The following is a 16,236-nucleotide window of genomic DNA, read 5'->3' as shown; positions in this document are numbered from 1 at the left end:
TCGAACCCACGTCTCTGGCATTGCAGGCGATTCTTTACCGCTGAGCCACCAGGGAAGCCCCCACGTCAGAGAACCCAACACTTAATAAAAGCTCAATGGATGTTTGTTGACTGGCTGAGGAATGAAGGAGAAAAGGGCATTGGAGGGACCCAACATAGATGGGGTATTGAACCCCCAGTGAGAGAGACAGGCTGTGAGGAGGACCCCGGGGAGAGCTGCCAGGTCAGCCAGGGAGGCTGAGTGGCAAGCCCAGGGAAGCAGGAAGTAGACGCGACTAGCCAGGAGGGGCTGCAGACTGAATGCACACCTATGGTTCAAAAGGCAGAGACTCAGGTGGAAAACAAGAGTCCTGAAGGCCTGAAAAAGAGGCTGGAAGGCCAAGGCCAGCTTGAAAACGACACGTGGGCAAAGAAAAGGAATTAGCAAAGTTTCAGAGAAAGCAAAAACAAAAGAAAAGGATTTGGATGCCTGAAGAGGTGAGGGTCACCAGGCATTCCAGGTGGGCACCATGGAGAATCACCGGGACAAATTGTTTTTTTTTCCCCCCAAGAAATTTGACACTCATCTGATTCAAGTTGACATCTTTAAAAAACATTTTTTTTTTTCATTTATGTTTGGCTGTGCTGGGTCTTGATTGCTGCTTCGGCTTCTCGCGAGTTGCAGGGAGCGGGGGCTGCTCCTGAGTTGCGGTGCACAGCCTTCTCGCCGCAGTGGCTTCTTCTGTTGCGGAGCACAGGCTCGGGAGTTATAGCGCACAGGCTTAGTTGCTCCGTGGCAGGGGGGATCATCCCGGAACAGGGACTGAATCTGTGTCTCCTGCCTTGGCAGGTGGATTTTTTGCCACTGAGCCACCGGGGAAGCCCTTGACAAACTGCTTTTGAGACGCTGTGATGGCGTGAGCATACTGATCAGGAAGTCAAGAGACCAGTTCTGTAGTCAAGGCAGCGACTGGCCTCACCAGTGACAAGTTGGAAGTGAAGTATGCTCCTTGTATATAGGTTAGGCAACTATTCAGTGAGAATTCTACAATCATCCGTTGCTGGTACAGTTTAGGGTGGAGAGAAGATACACAGATGCACACACATGTGTGTACACACACATACACAGACACATTCCAGAAAGCACACAAAACCGGCAGGTATACACTGACAAGTCCAAGAGACCCTGGGGCAGGAGGGGTCTCTGGTCCGTGGAGGCCAGTCTGATGATGAAATCAACAGAAGCTAACGTGCCTTGGTACAGCCACTTGGAAGACAGTTTAACCATTTCTTACAAAGTTAAACACCCTCTTACCATACGATCCAGAAATCATGCACCGAGGTATTTATGCAAGTGAGTGGAAAACTTATGTCCAAGAGAAACCTGTACACAAATCTTTATAGCAGCTTTATTCATAACTGCCTCAACTAGGAAGCAACCAAGATATTTACTGTGGGTTAAATGGGTTGAATTGTGTACTTCACCATCACCGCCCCCCCCCAGAAATACGTTGAATTCCTAAGCCCCCATACCTTACAGTGTGACCTTATTTGGAAACAGGATCATTGCAGGTATAATGAGTCAAGTCAAGATGAGGTCATCCTGGGATAGGATGGACCGTTAATCTAGTATGGCTGGTGTTCTTATAAGACAACCTTGTGAAGACAGACACACGGGGAGGATGCCATGTGAGGACAGAGGGCTGGAGTGGTGAGGCTGTAAGCCAAGGGGTACCAGCAAACCACCAAGAGCTAGGAAGAGGGGAGGAAGATTCCCCTCCAGGTTGCAGAGGGAGCAGAGGTCTCTGAGACCTTGATTTTAGACTTCCAGCCTTCAGAAGTGTGAGATGATACATTTCTATTGTTTGAAAGCACCCAGTTTGTGCCGCTTTGTTACAGCAGCCCTTAGAGACTAATGCAATGTCCTTCAGTAGCTAAATAGACAAACTGTGTTACAGCCACAAGATGAGGAAGCATTCAGTGATTAAAAAAAAAAAAAAGAAGTAAGCAATCAGGCCACAAAAAGACATAAAAGAACCTAAAATGTACAGGGCTAAGTGAAAGAAGTCAATCTGAAAAGGCTACATACTGTATGATCCCAACTATAATGATATTCTGGAAAAGGCAAAACTATGAAGACTGTAAAAAAAGACTAGTGGTTGCTAGGGGTTTGGGAGGGGAGATGAATCATGGACCACAAGAGAGTTTTAAGGCAGTGAACCCATTGTATGTGATACTTAAATGGTGGATACATGACAGGATGCTCTTGTATACAATGCAGAGAGTGAACCTGGCTGTAAACTATGGTTTAGTTAATGATAATGTATCAATATTTGTATTTTGATTGTAACAAATGCTACCACACTAACGCCAGATGTTTGTAATAGGGGAGATTTCCGGTGAGGGAAGTGCTGGGGGGTAGATGGAACTTTCTGCACTTCCTGCTTAATTTTTCTATAAACCCTAAACATGCTCTAAAAAAATGTTTAAAATATTAAAAACTGACTTAAGCCCAGGGCCAAATATTGCCAAGGCCACCATGGTCCTTTGGGAACTTGAGCTGGGGGAGAACTCAGGAAGAGGGATGAGAACCACCAGCCAGACCGAGGCTGGCCCAGCTTCATGACTGCAGGGAGCCGCAGCCAAGGTTCTTCCTGGAGAGCTGTCCTCATCCTGGAAACAGGGAGAAAAGCGGGTCTCCAAAAAAACCGCATTCCTCAAAAGCCAGCTTCCTTGAGCCCAAGAAGTGGAGAGTGAATGCTTGTGGACCACTGGACTCCCAGGCAACGTGATCTGATAGAGGAAGTGATGGATCTTGGAGTCAGTAGGTCTGGCTTCTAATCTCAGGCTCACACTTAACAGCTGTATGAACTGCAACAAGTCCTTTAAGCTCACTGAGCCTCAGCTTCTTTATCGAGGAAATGAGTATAGCAGCCTCTCCCTTAGAGAGTGGGTGAAAGACTGCATGAGATAAAAAAGGGAAAGGCCAGCCCAAGGCTTGGTCCAGAGGAGGCTGCCGATGCCCATCAATGACCTCTCTCTCGGTCTGTGACAGCAGCCTGCACCCTGGAATGAAGACATACTCACCAAGCGTCATGACGCTTGGTTGGTATCTTCTCTGACCCTAGTTCCAGGCTATGTTTCCAGAGAAAATGAAGACTGATGACACAGAAGAGCTACATCCTTTGGAAAAAGCTCAAAGTTGGGTTTGGGAGACAGTACCCACCTCTTTGAGAAGTGACATGATGACCGAAGATTTGACTTAAAGTCATGCAAGACTATTGTGCATGGCTTTTCCTTTCCCAGGAGGGAAAGATCACGTTGCAATAGCATGGGTCCAGGAAGGTCTCACGGGAGGTTGGAAATGAGCCAGTGGTTGAGTGATGAATAGGTGCAGGAAGGAAGAAGAGGGAGGGAGGGAGGGAGGAGACGTGGGGAGAAGAGACGGGCATTTGAAGCAGGAATTACCCTGTGGTAAGATTCGGAGGCATGCAGTTGGAGGGAGACCTGGAAAAAAGTGTCCAGGGGTAAAGGCTGGTGAGTCATCAGCAGAAAGGACCAAGGTGAGGCCTTCACAAGGCCCCAGGCGGAACAGTGTTCCATCCTGTGTCTTGGACACCAGTCCCAGTGGCAGTGAGCCCCTGAGGGTAGGGACCATGCATGCCTTTTCCACCATTGTTTCCAGAGCCAAAAAGAAGGCCTGACACAAACCCTCCATGAATATTTATTGAATAGATGAAAAGGAGAAAAATCAGCACTCTGTGAATGACCACTATACTAATGAAGGGGAGAGACCCCAAAGGAACATGCTCGAGTTTTACCAAGAGATGGAGGGTGGAGGATTCAGGGATTCCTGGGGAAATGGAGCTATGCGGCAGGGAACATGAAGAGGTGCAGGGCCGAGCGGTGTCTAAAAGGACCAGGGTCGGGGAGAGTCCCTGACTGCAGGCCCACCAGGAGGGGCAGAGGGATGGAGAGGTGGGAGCACTGATGCTGGGAAGATGAGACAGAAACAACCTGGGAATAAAGGCAGACAGCCTGGCCTGGGCACAGAGAGCAGGAAACGAACCCGTGTTAGCAACCCCAGCTGGCCCCTGCTCTCTCAACCAAGAGGCACAGCTGTCTTCTGAGAATAGGTTCGGGAAAAGGGGAGGAGCAGAGAACCCCAGGGCCTTCTCAGCAGAGCCAAGTAGCCTCCCAATCAACTGATGGGAATGAGCCAGAGCGTGATGCTAACACCGCTGCCCACAGTCCAACTCAGTACAGGCACCATGACTGCAGCCCAGAGCTGTCACAAGAGGAACAAAAGTCACCAACTGCCCAGTGTGGCTACAAAGAGCTTGAAACTTCTCCCCAGTGACCCATCTAGACCGGCCTATCAGTGTCTTATTCACAAGGTGAGTGTGCTAAGTCGCTTCAGTCATGTCCGACTCTTTGCAACCCCATGGACTGGAGCCTGCCGAGCTCCTCTGCCCAAGGGATTCTCCGGGGAAGAATACTGGAGTGGGTTTCCATTTCCTTCTCTGTCTTCTTCAGAAGGACCTAGCCCCAAATCAGCTGGGTGACAAGGAGGCAGACCGGTTTCCTGATGCTTTTGAGCATCAGTGGACTTTAAATAAAAGATGAGGGAGGCCTCACTAGACTGCAGATTCTGTATCCAAGCCCGAGTAGGAGCATCTTTATTCAGCTCTTCCAGAATCCCTGGAAAGGCCGAGTACATTCCAAATAAAGACAATGCCACATGCAGCATGCTCGGGGACACAGGTGAGAGGCTGCGAGCATCTGATAACGAATGGTACTGGGTGATCCCTAAACATCCTAGCAGCTCCTACACACCATGAAAAATTCTATGGCCCGGATTGAAGACAGTGAGAAGCAGGAAGAAGAGCAGCATCTTGATCACTCCAGCTGGAGAGGTCCCCCCTGATTATGATAAACACGTGTGTAAAGAAAAGAAAAGCATTTTTGTGCTAAATCCATCACTGGGGGGCTTGCGGAAATGAAGCCTGAAGTCAGGTAGCTGTGTGCCTATGATGTCTTCCCACGGTCCACATTGCTAAATGAGATGAGGAAGAGAATCAGACAGGAGAGGCCCCCCTGGGGGGCCCCTGAGATATGAGCATTTCTCTTTGCTCAATCCCCTGCTTCTTGCCATCACCCCCAAAGGAGTGACCCCAGCCCCGTCTGCAGCATCGTAAACGCCTGCTGCTTATTTATCCGCCCAGGCGCATGTGGTTTTAATTATTTATGATGGTGTCTCCTCGCACACGGGGAAGTGTCTTGGAGTCCCTTGCCTTTGACTGATGAAGGCTTTGTAATCAGAGACCTGCTGTTTCCCAGCCCGTAAACCTCAGCGAGGAGAGGGCCGGGTGCTCCCCTCCCCGACTGTGTGAGTCAGCCACAGATTCACAGAGGGAGGATTAACCAAATCCCGTTACAAGGCTCCTGTACGTTGTTTGTCCTGCCACACGTGTTTTCTGAAAACAATTAAGAGCCGTCTGCTGTCTACTGACGGGACACAACATGCTGCTTCCCTGAAAAGGGCATCTCCCCTAAATATCAGAGGGTTTGGATGATCCGGAGTCAGTGAGGGATTCTACTCTGCGAGGTCTTGTTTGTTCTCTGCCCCCTCAAGTCTTGTCGCTAAACCTGCTTTTTCGCTGTCTCCGCTGACCCAGTCGCTTATACAGAGAAATGCTGTCAGAACCATAGAGAGGCTGGCTACCTTGAGTCACAAACCCAAGGAGTTTCGGGGACGCTTCTCCGCTGCACCAGTTCCTAGGGCGACAGCTCCTTGGCTGGGGGCTGGGTCTTGACCTCAAAGGACATTTAGGCCCCACAGGTCTCTCCACGGTGCCAACTTATTCCAACAACCTAGAAGAAGCTGCCTTCCCACATATCAGATTCTCCCCGTGTGGACACCGAGTCACTCCCCCTGGGATCAGGAGCCCACGTGACCCTCCTCTACCCTGAGACCCAGAGCTCCCACTAACAGGAACACAACCCATCCTCATTTTTCCTGGGTTCTGCCTTCACGAATTCATCTACTCTCTACAATTGATGTGTAACCCCATAAACCCACACGCACGACACTTTCACAGTCATTCACAAGCATTTAAGGAGTGGTGACAAATTTGAGTCACCCACCCACATGCACGTTCCCAATTAAGGCTAAAAAGCCATGCTCTCTGCCTTCTTGTTGTGGCTCTTCTGTTGTAAACGAGTATCCTTCTTGTGGTTTATTCAATGCCACTTTCATTGCATATTTGTGTTTTCTGTGGACAAGTTCACTGTTTAAAGCAGCCCCCAAGCAGAGTGCTGAATCGAGGTCTACCGTTTTCCATGAGTGTGAATGCTGTGATGTGCCGTATGGAGAAAACAGGTGTGTTTGATAAGCTTGGTCCAGGCATGAGTCATAGTGCTGTTGGTCACTATGAGCTCAATGTTAATGAATCAGTAATATGTACTAAAGTAGCCTCAAACAGAAGCACACGCAATACAGGTTATGTCTTGATCAGCTGATAAAAAGGTTGTGACCAGAGGCTCACAAGGAACCTAACCCTGGATTTCCCCAGGAACAATGGTCCAGGGTTTGCTAATTTCATGTTCATGGTGATTTTATAGGATCCTCGAAATAAGCAGAACCAGTTGCATATTCAACACAGCAGTGCCAAGCCTCTATTCAAGTACCAACATCACTCTAGAAAACTCAGCAATGCCAACCCCAGACTAAGCTCGGACTCACGCGAGCATCATGGAAGGACTTTCCTCATGGCCACACCCAGGTCAGTCGAGGATGATGCTGATCTGAGGCGAAAGGTTTAAAGCCAGAGTAGAACCATTCTGGACACGGTCTTCCCCACTGTTTATCCAAAACACAGGTATCTCTCTTCCCTTGCCCAGCCCTGCTCTAGAACCCAAGTATCCTTCCTCTAACTGGTACTGATGGGGGAGTGTGACAAACACTGAGACAGATTCTAGAGGACTCTCAAGGTTGGGAGGCAAATGATGACCTTGTCCAGATTCAAGCTCAGTCCCTCCCACGGCGGCAATCCTCTCACTAAACACAGAGCCAGAAAAACAGAAGCGGAGGCGGATGAGGTGGCCGAATGCCTGCTCTGCTATCAGATGGACTAGTGGGAGCAGCAAGAGTTCTGTGAACTGCAAGAGTGCATCCCAAATACAGAGAGCTCCACCAGGGGGAGAGCAAGACCAGGGGCATTTCTTCCTGGGCTGGCCTGGACTAGCTGACCGGATGAAGCGAACAGACTAGCAGAAGCCTGTGGGCAGGAGAGGGGGACTCACAGCCTCCCTAAACCTTGGGTTTCCTGTCTGCAGATGAGGCCTTAACCTAACCCATCTCTTCTGTCCCTTCCAGCTCTAAGGCAGTCTCCAGGGCTCCCTCTCTGGACATCAACCATTTTGGGGGAGCAGGTGCAGTGGGAGTGGAGGGGTGTGCCCCGGGGTCACTGAGCCTAGATTTGAACCTGGGGACACAGCAAGGGGAACACCTGCCGGAGGGAGGGCAGAGCCGCCGAGGCTCCAGGGGCCAGGGGAGGCCCTCGCAGACTCAGCAGGAGTACAAAGGGAGGGCCTGAGCCACCGGGAGGTAAGAGGGTAGGAAGCAGGTGCCCTGAGCCCTCTGATCTCAAGGAGACATCTACGGTGAGGAGGGGAGGGGTCCGAGCACAGGGTCTCTGATCCGATTCTCAGACTGTACCCTTCGGGGCACTGGAGGGCAGCTGGAGAGATGTTTCCATTCCAAAGGTACTCGCTGCCCTTCCCTCCCTTCCCCTCCCGGGGAGGTGTGGGTGGAGGGCCTGACGACCTTGGGGGCTGTAGTCTGGGCAAAGATTCCTGCACACACAGGCCAGGTGTCTGCAGATACAACCAGCTGTGCCTGTGTCCCTGCCTTACTGGAAGCCCCTCTCCAGGTGGGGCTGGGCCTGCTGCCTCCAGGCTGATTCGCCTTCCCCTGCCCCAAGCCCGCTCCGCCCAGGGGCCTCTGGCTCATGGCATCCCCTTGCCCAGGCTGTTCATCGAGTTTTTAGACAAAGAGGGAGGGTCTCCTAGAGAGTGGGAAGTTAGCAGGTGGTAGGTCACCCCAGAATGCTCCAGAACCCCCGCCTCCATGGTCTATCACCATGCCCCCCTCCAACCCCAGAAGGGACAAGAGTCTCCCACGGTACTCACATGTGTCTGGCTTGTGGCAGTTATGTCCCTGACGGAAGTACTGGGGATTCTCGATGACTGGGATCCGGGTCATACCGATGACCACCGTGTCTGGCCCGGCGTCCAGCGACGAGGGCGTGGTGATGCCATGGTTGATGTGATGCAGGGGGCTAGCCGAGTCCTCCTCACCACTGATGACAGCCACAGGACCTGCACAACCCAGGAGAGACACGGGACCCGGGTGAAGTCACATCCAGCCAGTGCCCAGCCCTGCCCACGGACCCTTCCATTATTTTTTTCCCATCATATTTTCCATGGGAGCAAAATCCACTAAAAGGATATTCCTCAAATGCCCTAGATTCTGAATTGACAATAACCCCTTAATTCTCTCTCATGAGAGGGAGAAAACTCTACCCCACCACGCCATGGAAACAGCTGCAAGAGTGAATCTAAATAATAATGACATGATTATTTCCACTTTCTTCCCATCTAAATTAGTTCAAAATAATTAAAAGTTAAATTTCTTCACTTACGTAACAACAACAGGATGTTAAAAAATGACCCAGTGCTAGTATGCACCCTGTCCTTTGTCTCTTCAAGAGCTTTCAAAACTGCTGTCATTTTGGGGACTTCCCTGGTGGTCTGGCAGGACTAAGGCTCTGAGTTCCCAATGCAGGGGGCAAGAGCGCAATCCCTGGGCAGGGGACTGGATCTCATGAGCTGCAACTAAAGATCAACTGACCTGGCACAGCCAAATAAATGAATAACTATTGTAAAAATAGCCAATAAAGCTATTGATGCTGGGTCCCACTCCCAAAGATTCTGACACAGTTGGTCTGGGAATGTATCTCGGGCATTACGATTTAAAGAGTTTCCTTGGGAGTCCCACGTCCAGCTAAGTCCCTGGAGGCTAAGAACCTTTCCAGCATGGCCATCAGATTCCTACAGGAGTAGAAAGTAACTTTCATTGGACAAAGAATCTGCCTGTAATACGAGAGGCGGGGTTTAATCCCTGGGTTGTGATGATCCCCTGAAGGAAATGGCAACCCACTCCAGTATTCTTGGGAGAATTCCATGGACAGAGGAGCGTGGTGGGCCGCAGTCCAGGGGGTCGTAAAGAGCTGGACACAAATGAGAGGCTAACACTTTCACTTGCTCTCGAGCCTCCCTGGCCCAAGACCGGCTTGTATCCTGTCTTGCATAAGTCCAAAGCAGGCTTGCATCTAACTTGGACCAGCTTTCACAAATGACCGCACTGAGGCTGGAACACTATTAGCCTATGTGCAGCTGAGACAGCAGTTCCATTCTTTTGTTGTTTTTTTAAATTTTTGGCTATGCTGGATCTTTGTTGCTGTGCAGCAGTTTTCTCTAGTTGCTGTGAGTAGGGGCTACTCTCCAGTTGCGGTGCTCAGGCTTCTCAATGCACTGGCTTCTCTTGTTGCGGAGCACAGACTCTAGGCACATGGGCTTCAGTGGTTGTGGTGTACAGGTTTAGGCACATGGGCTTCAGTGGTTGTGGTGTACAGGTTTAGTTTCACCAACGGCATGTGGAATCTTCCCAGGCCAGAGATCGAACCTGTGTCCCCCACATTGGCAGAAGGACTCTTAACAACTGGACCACCAGACCGAAGTCCCATGTCCCACTCTTGAGAGCACTATATTTGCCCCAATGGCTTCAAAGGATACCATTTGCATCTTCACCAACCCCAGTGCCACCATTTTCTACCCCAAAGGAAAAGCCTAGGACCTAAGGTGATCTGTGAACACAAGTTGACAAAGATAACTAATGCTGCAATCTTGGTAGAGCAATGATTCTGTTTGCTGGTGCGATTCTCCCCTACGTACAAATAAAACTCCTGTAAAGTGAATTAGCTGTGACTGTTTGTAGCTTTCTACAAGTGGCATTTTAAATGGCTGCTTTGCAAGACACATGGTCCCAAGACAAAGCACCTGCCGTGATTTGGTTTTGCTGCTCGAACAATATTTCCACTGTAGAAATCCATTACATCTTACTGAAGTTTATGGGAAGAATATTTCCCATCAGATAGCAAGGTGAAGCACCAATGAGGCTGAACTAAACGCAAGATGGGTAAATGCAAACTGAGGACCCTGAATTCCACTCCATAAGCACAGACAGGCTTGTTACGATCTGTAACAAATGTCTGACTGTGCTTGGAGACCACTTGAAAAAGTCGCAGGAAGGGGTTGCCGAAATTCTTGCAGCCATCACGTGCCTTGCAGAAAGAGACCAGCTCCTGAAAAGACATTGTAAACGTTTTTGAAACACTTCTGAGTGATTTCCAGTTAAACATGGCTAGAGCTCAGGTCTCTACCTCCTCTTCACATTAACATACAAAGGAATTAAATAAATATTGGTACACAAAGAGGAAGAGGGGAAGCAAGAGGAAATGAGATATTTCAACAACGTCTGGGAAGATGAAAAAGCAAAGAAGCAAACCTTGCTTACAAAGAGGAGGAAGATATGGAAGAAAGGACCACAGGGTCTGTGGGAGGGTTAACACATAAATGAGAGCATGCATGCATACAAGTGGACACACACACACAGACCAAGACACAAAATTATGAAATGCCAGAATCATAAAGATAAGGAGAAGACGCTAAGAGCTTCCAGGAGGGTGGGTCAGGTCATATTTCCAAAAGAACTGGAATCAGAAAGATAGCAAAATTCTCCATAACAACCTTATATACTGTTACTCTAACTGAGCAAATTGCTTCAAAATTCTGATGGACAAATATTCAATCTAGAATTCTACACCTAAAAATGTATTCACCCAATGGAAGGGCAAAAGAGAGGCATTTGCAGACATGAAAAAGTTTATCTTGCTCTTTCTTAGGAAGCAGCAGCAAGTGGAAGCTTCAGCAAAACAAAGCAGCAAAGGAAGAAATAGGGAGTCAGGGATCCAGTTCACCAAAGACCAAGCAACAGAAGGCCCCCAGACCTCAGCTCCCCTGTTCTCAGCATTATAGGATGTGAGTTGTTATGGCAACATGGAGGAAGGGCATCAAGGCAGGAAGAATTTGGAGATAATAGAACACTGGACATTCAAATCAGCTTTCATCAACCATGGACAAAGTGAGTGGTCAATAAAATGTTTCAAAAGGCTGTGCTCTAAAAACAGCATTGACTTTCTTGACATTATTTATTCTAGAATTTGAAAAGGGCTTAGGAAAAAGCCATAGGTAGAAGAGTCCTTCTACAGTTGGGTTTCCCAGGTGGCACTAGTGGTAAAGAATCCGCCTGCCAATGCACGAGATGCAGGTTCCATCCCTGGGTCGGGAAGATCCCCTGGAGAAGGGAATGGCAACCCACTCCAGTATTCTTGCCTGGGAAATCCCATGGACAGAGGAGCCTGGCAGGTTACTGTCCATGGGGTCACAAAAGGGTTGGACACAACTCAGCAATTAAACAACCACAATAAGCCATGGAAAGAGATGGCTGGGGTTGTTCACAAAGACTAGAAAGAAATAAAAGAATAAAGCAGGTTTCAGAGCTCTGGAGGACCAACTACTTAAAATACACACAAGGGAAAGGGAGCTGGAAAAGGGTGAGAAGAAATGCTCAGAAAAGTAGAAAAGAGTGAGAAAAGCCTACTGTCTTTGAAGTCAGTCTGTCTACTATTGAAGGAGAACTTCTAGAAGCTGAAGAGCATTATATACAGAGGACATGTAAGATGAAGAACGAAATCAAGTCACTGCATTTGACAACAAGAAAGTGGCCTTGATGAGAGCAATTTCCACAGAACAGGGGAAGAAAATGTAAAAAAGTCAAACAGAAAGGGAGACGATGGTAAACAGGAAAGAAAAGTTATGAAATTTAAAGACTCAGAGGAGCCAAGATGGCGGAGGAGTAGGACGGGGAGACCACTTTCTCTCCTACAAATTCATCAAAAGAATAACTGAACGCAGAGCAAACTTCACAAAACAACTTCTGATCGCTAGCTGAGGTCATCAGGCGCCCAGAAAGGCAGCCCATTGTCTTCGAAAGGAGGTAGGACAAAATATAAAAGATTAAAAGTGAGACAAAAGAGCTAAGGACGGAGATCCGTCCCGGGAAGGGAATCTTAGGCGGCATTGCTTGGAGTAGGGTCTGGGCCTGAGTGCCCTGAGGACAATCGGAGGGAGCTTCTGTGAGGTGCCAACTTGAACTGTGGGAGACCAAAGGAGAGAGAGTAAATTAACCGGCCCGAACACACTGCCGGCCGTTCGCAGAACAAAGGGACGGAGAAAGTCCAGAGAAGAGCTCGCAGGCTGCGGACCGGCCCAGCCCCGCCGGAGGCAGGAGGCAGGGGGGAGGGGAAGGTCGCGGCGAGACACAGGGCGCAGGCACCCGACCGGCGCGGGCGGGGACGGGGGCTGGGGACGCGGAGGGCGGAAGGCGCGCGCACCCGACTGGCGCCAGCGGAAACTGAGACTGGGTCCGCGGAAGGGAGTGAGTGTGCCACACCTGGGGATAGTGCGCCCATCAAGCCCCTGGCTGCCTGGACCGCTCTGACGGGGAAGGCACAGAGAGCAGGCGCAGCTTTTCGTTCCGCGCTTTTGTGGATCACCCTAGGGCTGGAACCTCGCGCAGCGCGGGGCGCGCTCCATATAGAACAGCCGGGAGCCTGAGCAGCACAGACGGAGAAAGCAGCGTCAGCCCCTCCCGGCAGCGCCAGTCCGTCCCCGCGCAAGCCCCTCCCTGCAGCGCCAGCCCCTCCCCGCAACGTCAGCCCCTTCCCGCAGAGCGACGGAACTAGCTACCTGAATAAGAGTCCACCTCCGCCCGCCTGTGTCAGGGCGGAAATGAGGCTCTGAAGAGACCGGCAAACAGAAGCCAAATGAACAAAGGGAACCGCTTCAGAAGGGACTGGTGCAACAGATTAAAATCCCTCTAGAAAACACCGACTACACCAGAAGGGGCCTGTAGATATCGAGAAGTGTAAGCTGGAACGAGGAGCTATCTGAAACTGAGCCGAACCCACACTGACCGCAACAGCTCCAGAGAAACTCCTAGATATAATTTTACTTTTTTCTATTTTTTTTTCTTTTTTTATTTTTTATTATTTTTTCTTTTTTTATTTTTTATTTTTTCTCTTTTATTTTCCTTCAAAATCCCCTATTACTCCCCCATTACTCCTTAACTTTCATTTCCATAGATTTTTACGATTTTTTTAATTAGGAGGAGAAAAAAATTTTTTTTTTCTTTTTTTTTCTTCTTTTTTTCCTTTCCTTTTTCTCTTCTATTTTCTATTTTTCTTTTTCTCTTATTTCTTTTAAAGTCCTCTAGTACTCCTCTACTACTCCTTAATTTTCATTTTCAATACACTATAACCTTACAAAAAAAAAGAAAAAAAAGAAGAGAAGCCCTATTTTTAAAACGAAGATTATTCTCTCCCAATCTTGACTCTCTGTTTTCTACCTCAGAACACCTCTATTTCCTCCTTTCCCCTTCTCTTCCCAATCCAATTCTGTGAATCTTTGTAGGTGACTGAGCTACGGAGAACACTCTGGGAACAGACAGCTGCTTAGATCTGTCTCTCTCCTCTTGAGTCCCCCTTTTTCTCCTCCTGCTCATCTCTATCTCCCTCCTCCCTCTCCTCTTCTTCATGTAACTCTGTGAACCTCTCTGGGTGTCACTAACGGGGGAGAATCTTTTCGCCATTAACCTAGAAGTTTTCTTATCAGTGCTGTATAGTTGGAGAAGTCCTGAGACTACAGGAAGAATAAAACTGAAATGCAGAGGCAGGAGACTTAAGCCCAAAACCTGAGAACACCAGAAAACTCCTGACTACATGGAACTTTAAGTAATAAGTGACTGTCCAAAAGCCTCCATACCTACACTGAAACCAACCACCACCCAAGAGCCAATAAGTTATAGAGCAAGACATACCATGCAAATTCTCCAGCAACGCAGGAACATAGCCGTGAACGTCAACATACAGGCTGCCCAAGGACACACCTAACACATAGACCCATCTCAAAACTCATTACTGGGCACTCCATTGCTCTCCAAAGAGAAGAAATCAAATTCCACGCACCAGAACACTGACGCAAGCTTCCCTAACCAGGAAACCTTGACAAGCCAATCGTCTAACCCCACCCACTGGGTTAATCCTCCACAATAAAAAGGAACCACAGACCTCCAGAATACAGAAAGCCCACTCCAGACACAGCAATCTAAACAAGATGAAAAGGCAAAGAAATACCCAACAGGTAAAGGAACATGAAAAATGCCCACCAAGTCAAACAAAAGAGGAGGAGATAGGGAATCTACCTGAAAAAGAATTTAGAATAATGATAATAAAAATGATCCAAAATCTTGAAAACAAAATGGAGTTACAGATAAATAGCCTGGAGACAAAGATTGAAAAGATACAAGAATTGTTTAATAAAGACCTAGAAGAAATAAAAAAGAGTCAATTAAAAATGAACAATGCAATGAATGAGATCAAAAACACTTTGGAGGGAACCAAGAGTAGAATAACGGAGGCAGAAGATAGGATAAGTGAGATAGAAGATAAAATGGTGGAAATAAATGAAGCAGAGAGGAAAAAAGAAAAAAGGATCAAAAGAAATGAGGACAACCTCAGGGACCTCTGGGACAATGTGAAACGCCCCAACATTCCAATCATAGGAGTTCCAGAAGAAGAAGACAAAAAGAAAGGCCATGAGAAAATACTCGAGGAGATAATAGCTGAAAACTTCCCTAAAATGGGGAAGGAAATAGCCACCCAAGTCCAAGAAGCCCAGAGAGTCCCAAACAGGATAAACCCAAGGCAAAACACCCCAAGACACATATTAATCAAATTAACAAAGATCAAACACAAAGAACAAATATTAAAAGCAGCAAGGGAGAAACAACAAATAACACACAAAGGGATCCCATAAGGATAACAGCTGATCTATCAATAGAAACCCTCCAGGCCAGAAGGGAATGGCAGGACGTACTGAAAGTAATGAAAGAGAATAACCTACAACCTAGATTACTGTATCCAGCAAGGATCTCATTCAGATATGAAGGAGAATTCAAAAGCTTTACAGATAAGCAAAAGCTGAGAGAATTCAGCACCACCAAACCAGCTCTTCAACAAATGCTAAAGGATCTTCTCTAGACAGGAAATGCAGAAAGGTTGTATAAACGTGAACCCAAAACAACAAAGTAAATGGCAACGGGACCACACCTATCAATAATTACCCTAAATGTAAATGGGTTGAATGCCCCAACCAAAAGACAAAGATTGGCTGAATGGATACAAAAACAAGACCCCCATATATGCTGTCTACAAGAGACCCACCTCAAAACAAGAGACACATACAGACTAAAAGTGAAGGGCTGGAAAAAATATTTCATGCAAACGGAGACCAAAAGAAAGCAGGAGTCGCAATACTCATATCAGATAAAATAGACTTTCAAATAAAGGATGTGAAAAGAGACAAAGAAGGACACTACATAATGATCAAAGGATCAATCAAGAAGAAGATATAACAATTATAAATATATATGCACCCAACATAGGAGCACCGCAATATGTACGGCAAACGCTAACGAGTATGAAAGAGGAAATTAATAGTAACACAATAATAGTGGGAGACTTTAATACCCAACTCACAACTATGGATAGATCAACTAAACAGAAAATTAACAAGGAAACACAAACCTTAAATGACACAATGGACCAGCTAGACCTAATTGATATCTATAGGACATTTCACCCCAAAACAATCAACTTCACCTTTTTCTCAAGTGCACACGGAACCTTCTCCAGAATAGATCACATCCTGGGCCATAAATCTGGTCTTGGAAAATTCAAAAAAATTGAAATCATTCCAGTCATCTTTTCTGACCACAGTGCAGTAAGATTAGATCTCAATTACAGGAAAAAAATTGTTAAAACTTCAAACATATGGAGGCTAAATAACACGCTTCTGAATAACCAACAAATCATAGAAGAAATCAAAAAAGAAATCAAAATATGTATAGAAATGAATGAAAATGAAAACACAACAACCCAAAACCTATGGGATACTGTAAAAGCAGTGCTAAGGGGAAGGTTCATAGCATTACAGGCTCACATCAAGAAACAAG

General features: G+C 47.5%; 1 protein-coding gene across 8 annotated transcripts in view; it reads right to left on the bottom strand.

Moving 5' to 3' along the window:
- The window catches only part of NTRK3 (neurotrophic receptor tyrosine kinase 3), a 418,664-nt gene that overhangs the window by 158,225 nt on the left and 244,203 nt on the right, over nucleotides 1-16,236 (bottom strand). For all 8 annotated transcript variants that reach the window (XM_043490362.1, XM_043490363.1, XM_043490359.1 and 5 more), the window contains one exon: nucleotides 8,172-8,360. In XM_043490362.1, the coding sequence (XP_043346297.1) occupies nucleotides 8,172-8,360 (189 nt within the window). The remainder of the gene's footprint in view (nucleotides 1-8,171; nucleotides 8,361-16,236) is intronic.

This window comes from Cervus canadensis, chromosome 17 (assembly GCF_019320065.1).
Source record: "Cervus canadensis isolate Bull #8, Minnesota chromosome 17, ASM1932006v1, whole genome shotgun sequence".
NCBI classification, from domain to species: Eukaryota; Metazoa; Chordata; class Mammalia; order Artiodactyla; family Cervidae; genus Cervus; species Cervus canadensis.
This window is presented reverse-complemented; position numbering and strand designations above follow the sequence as displayed.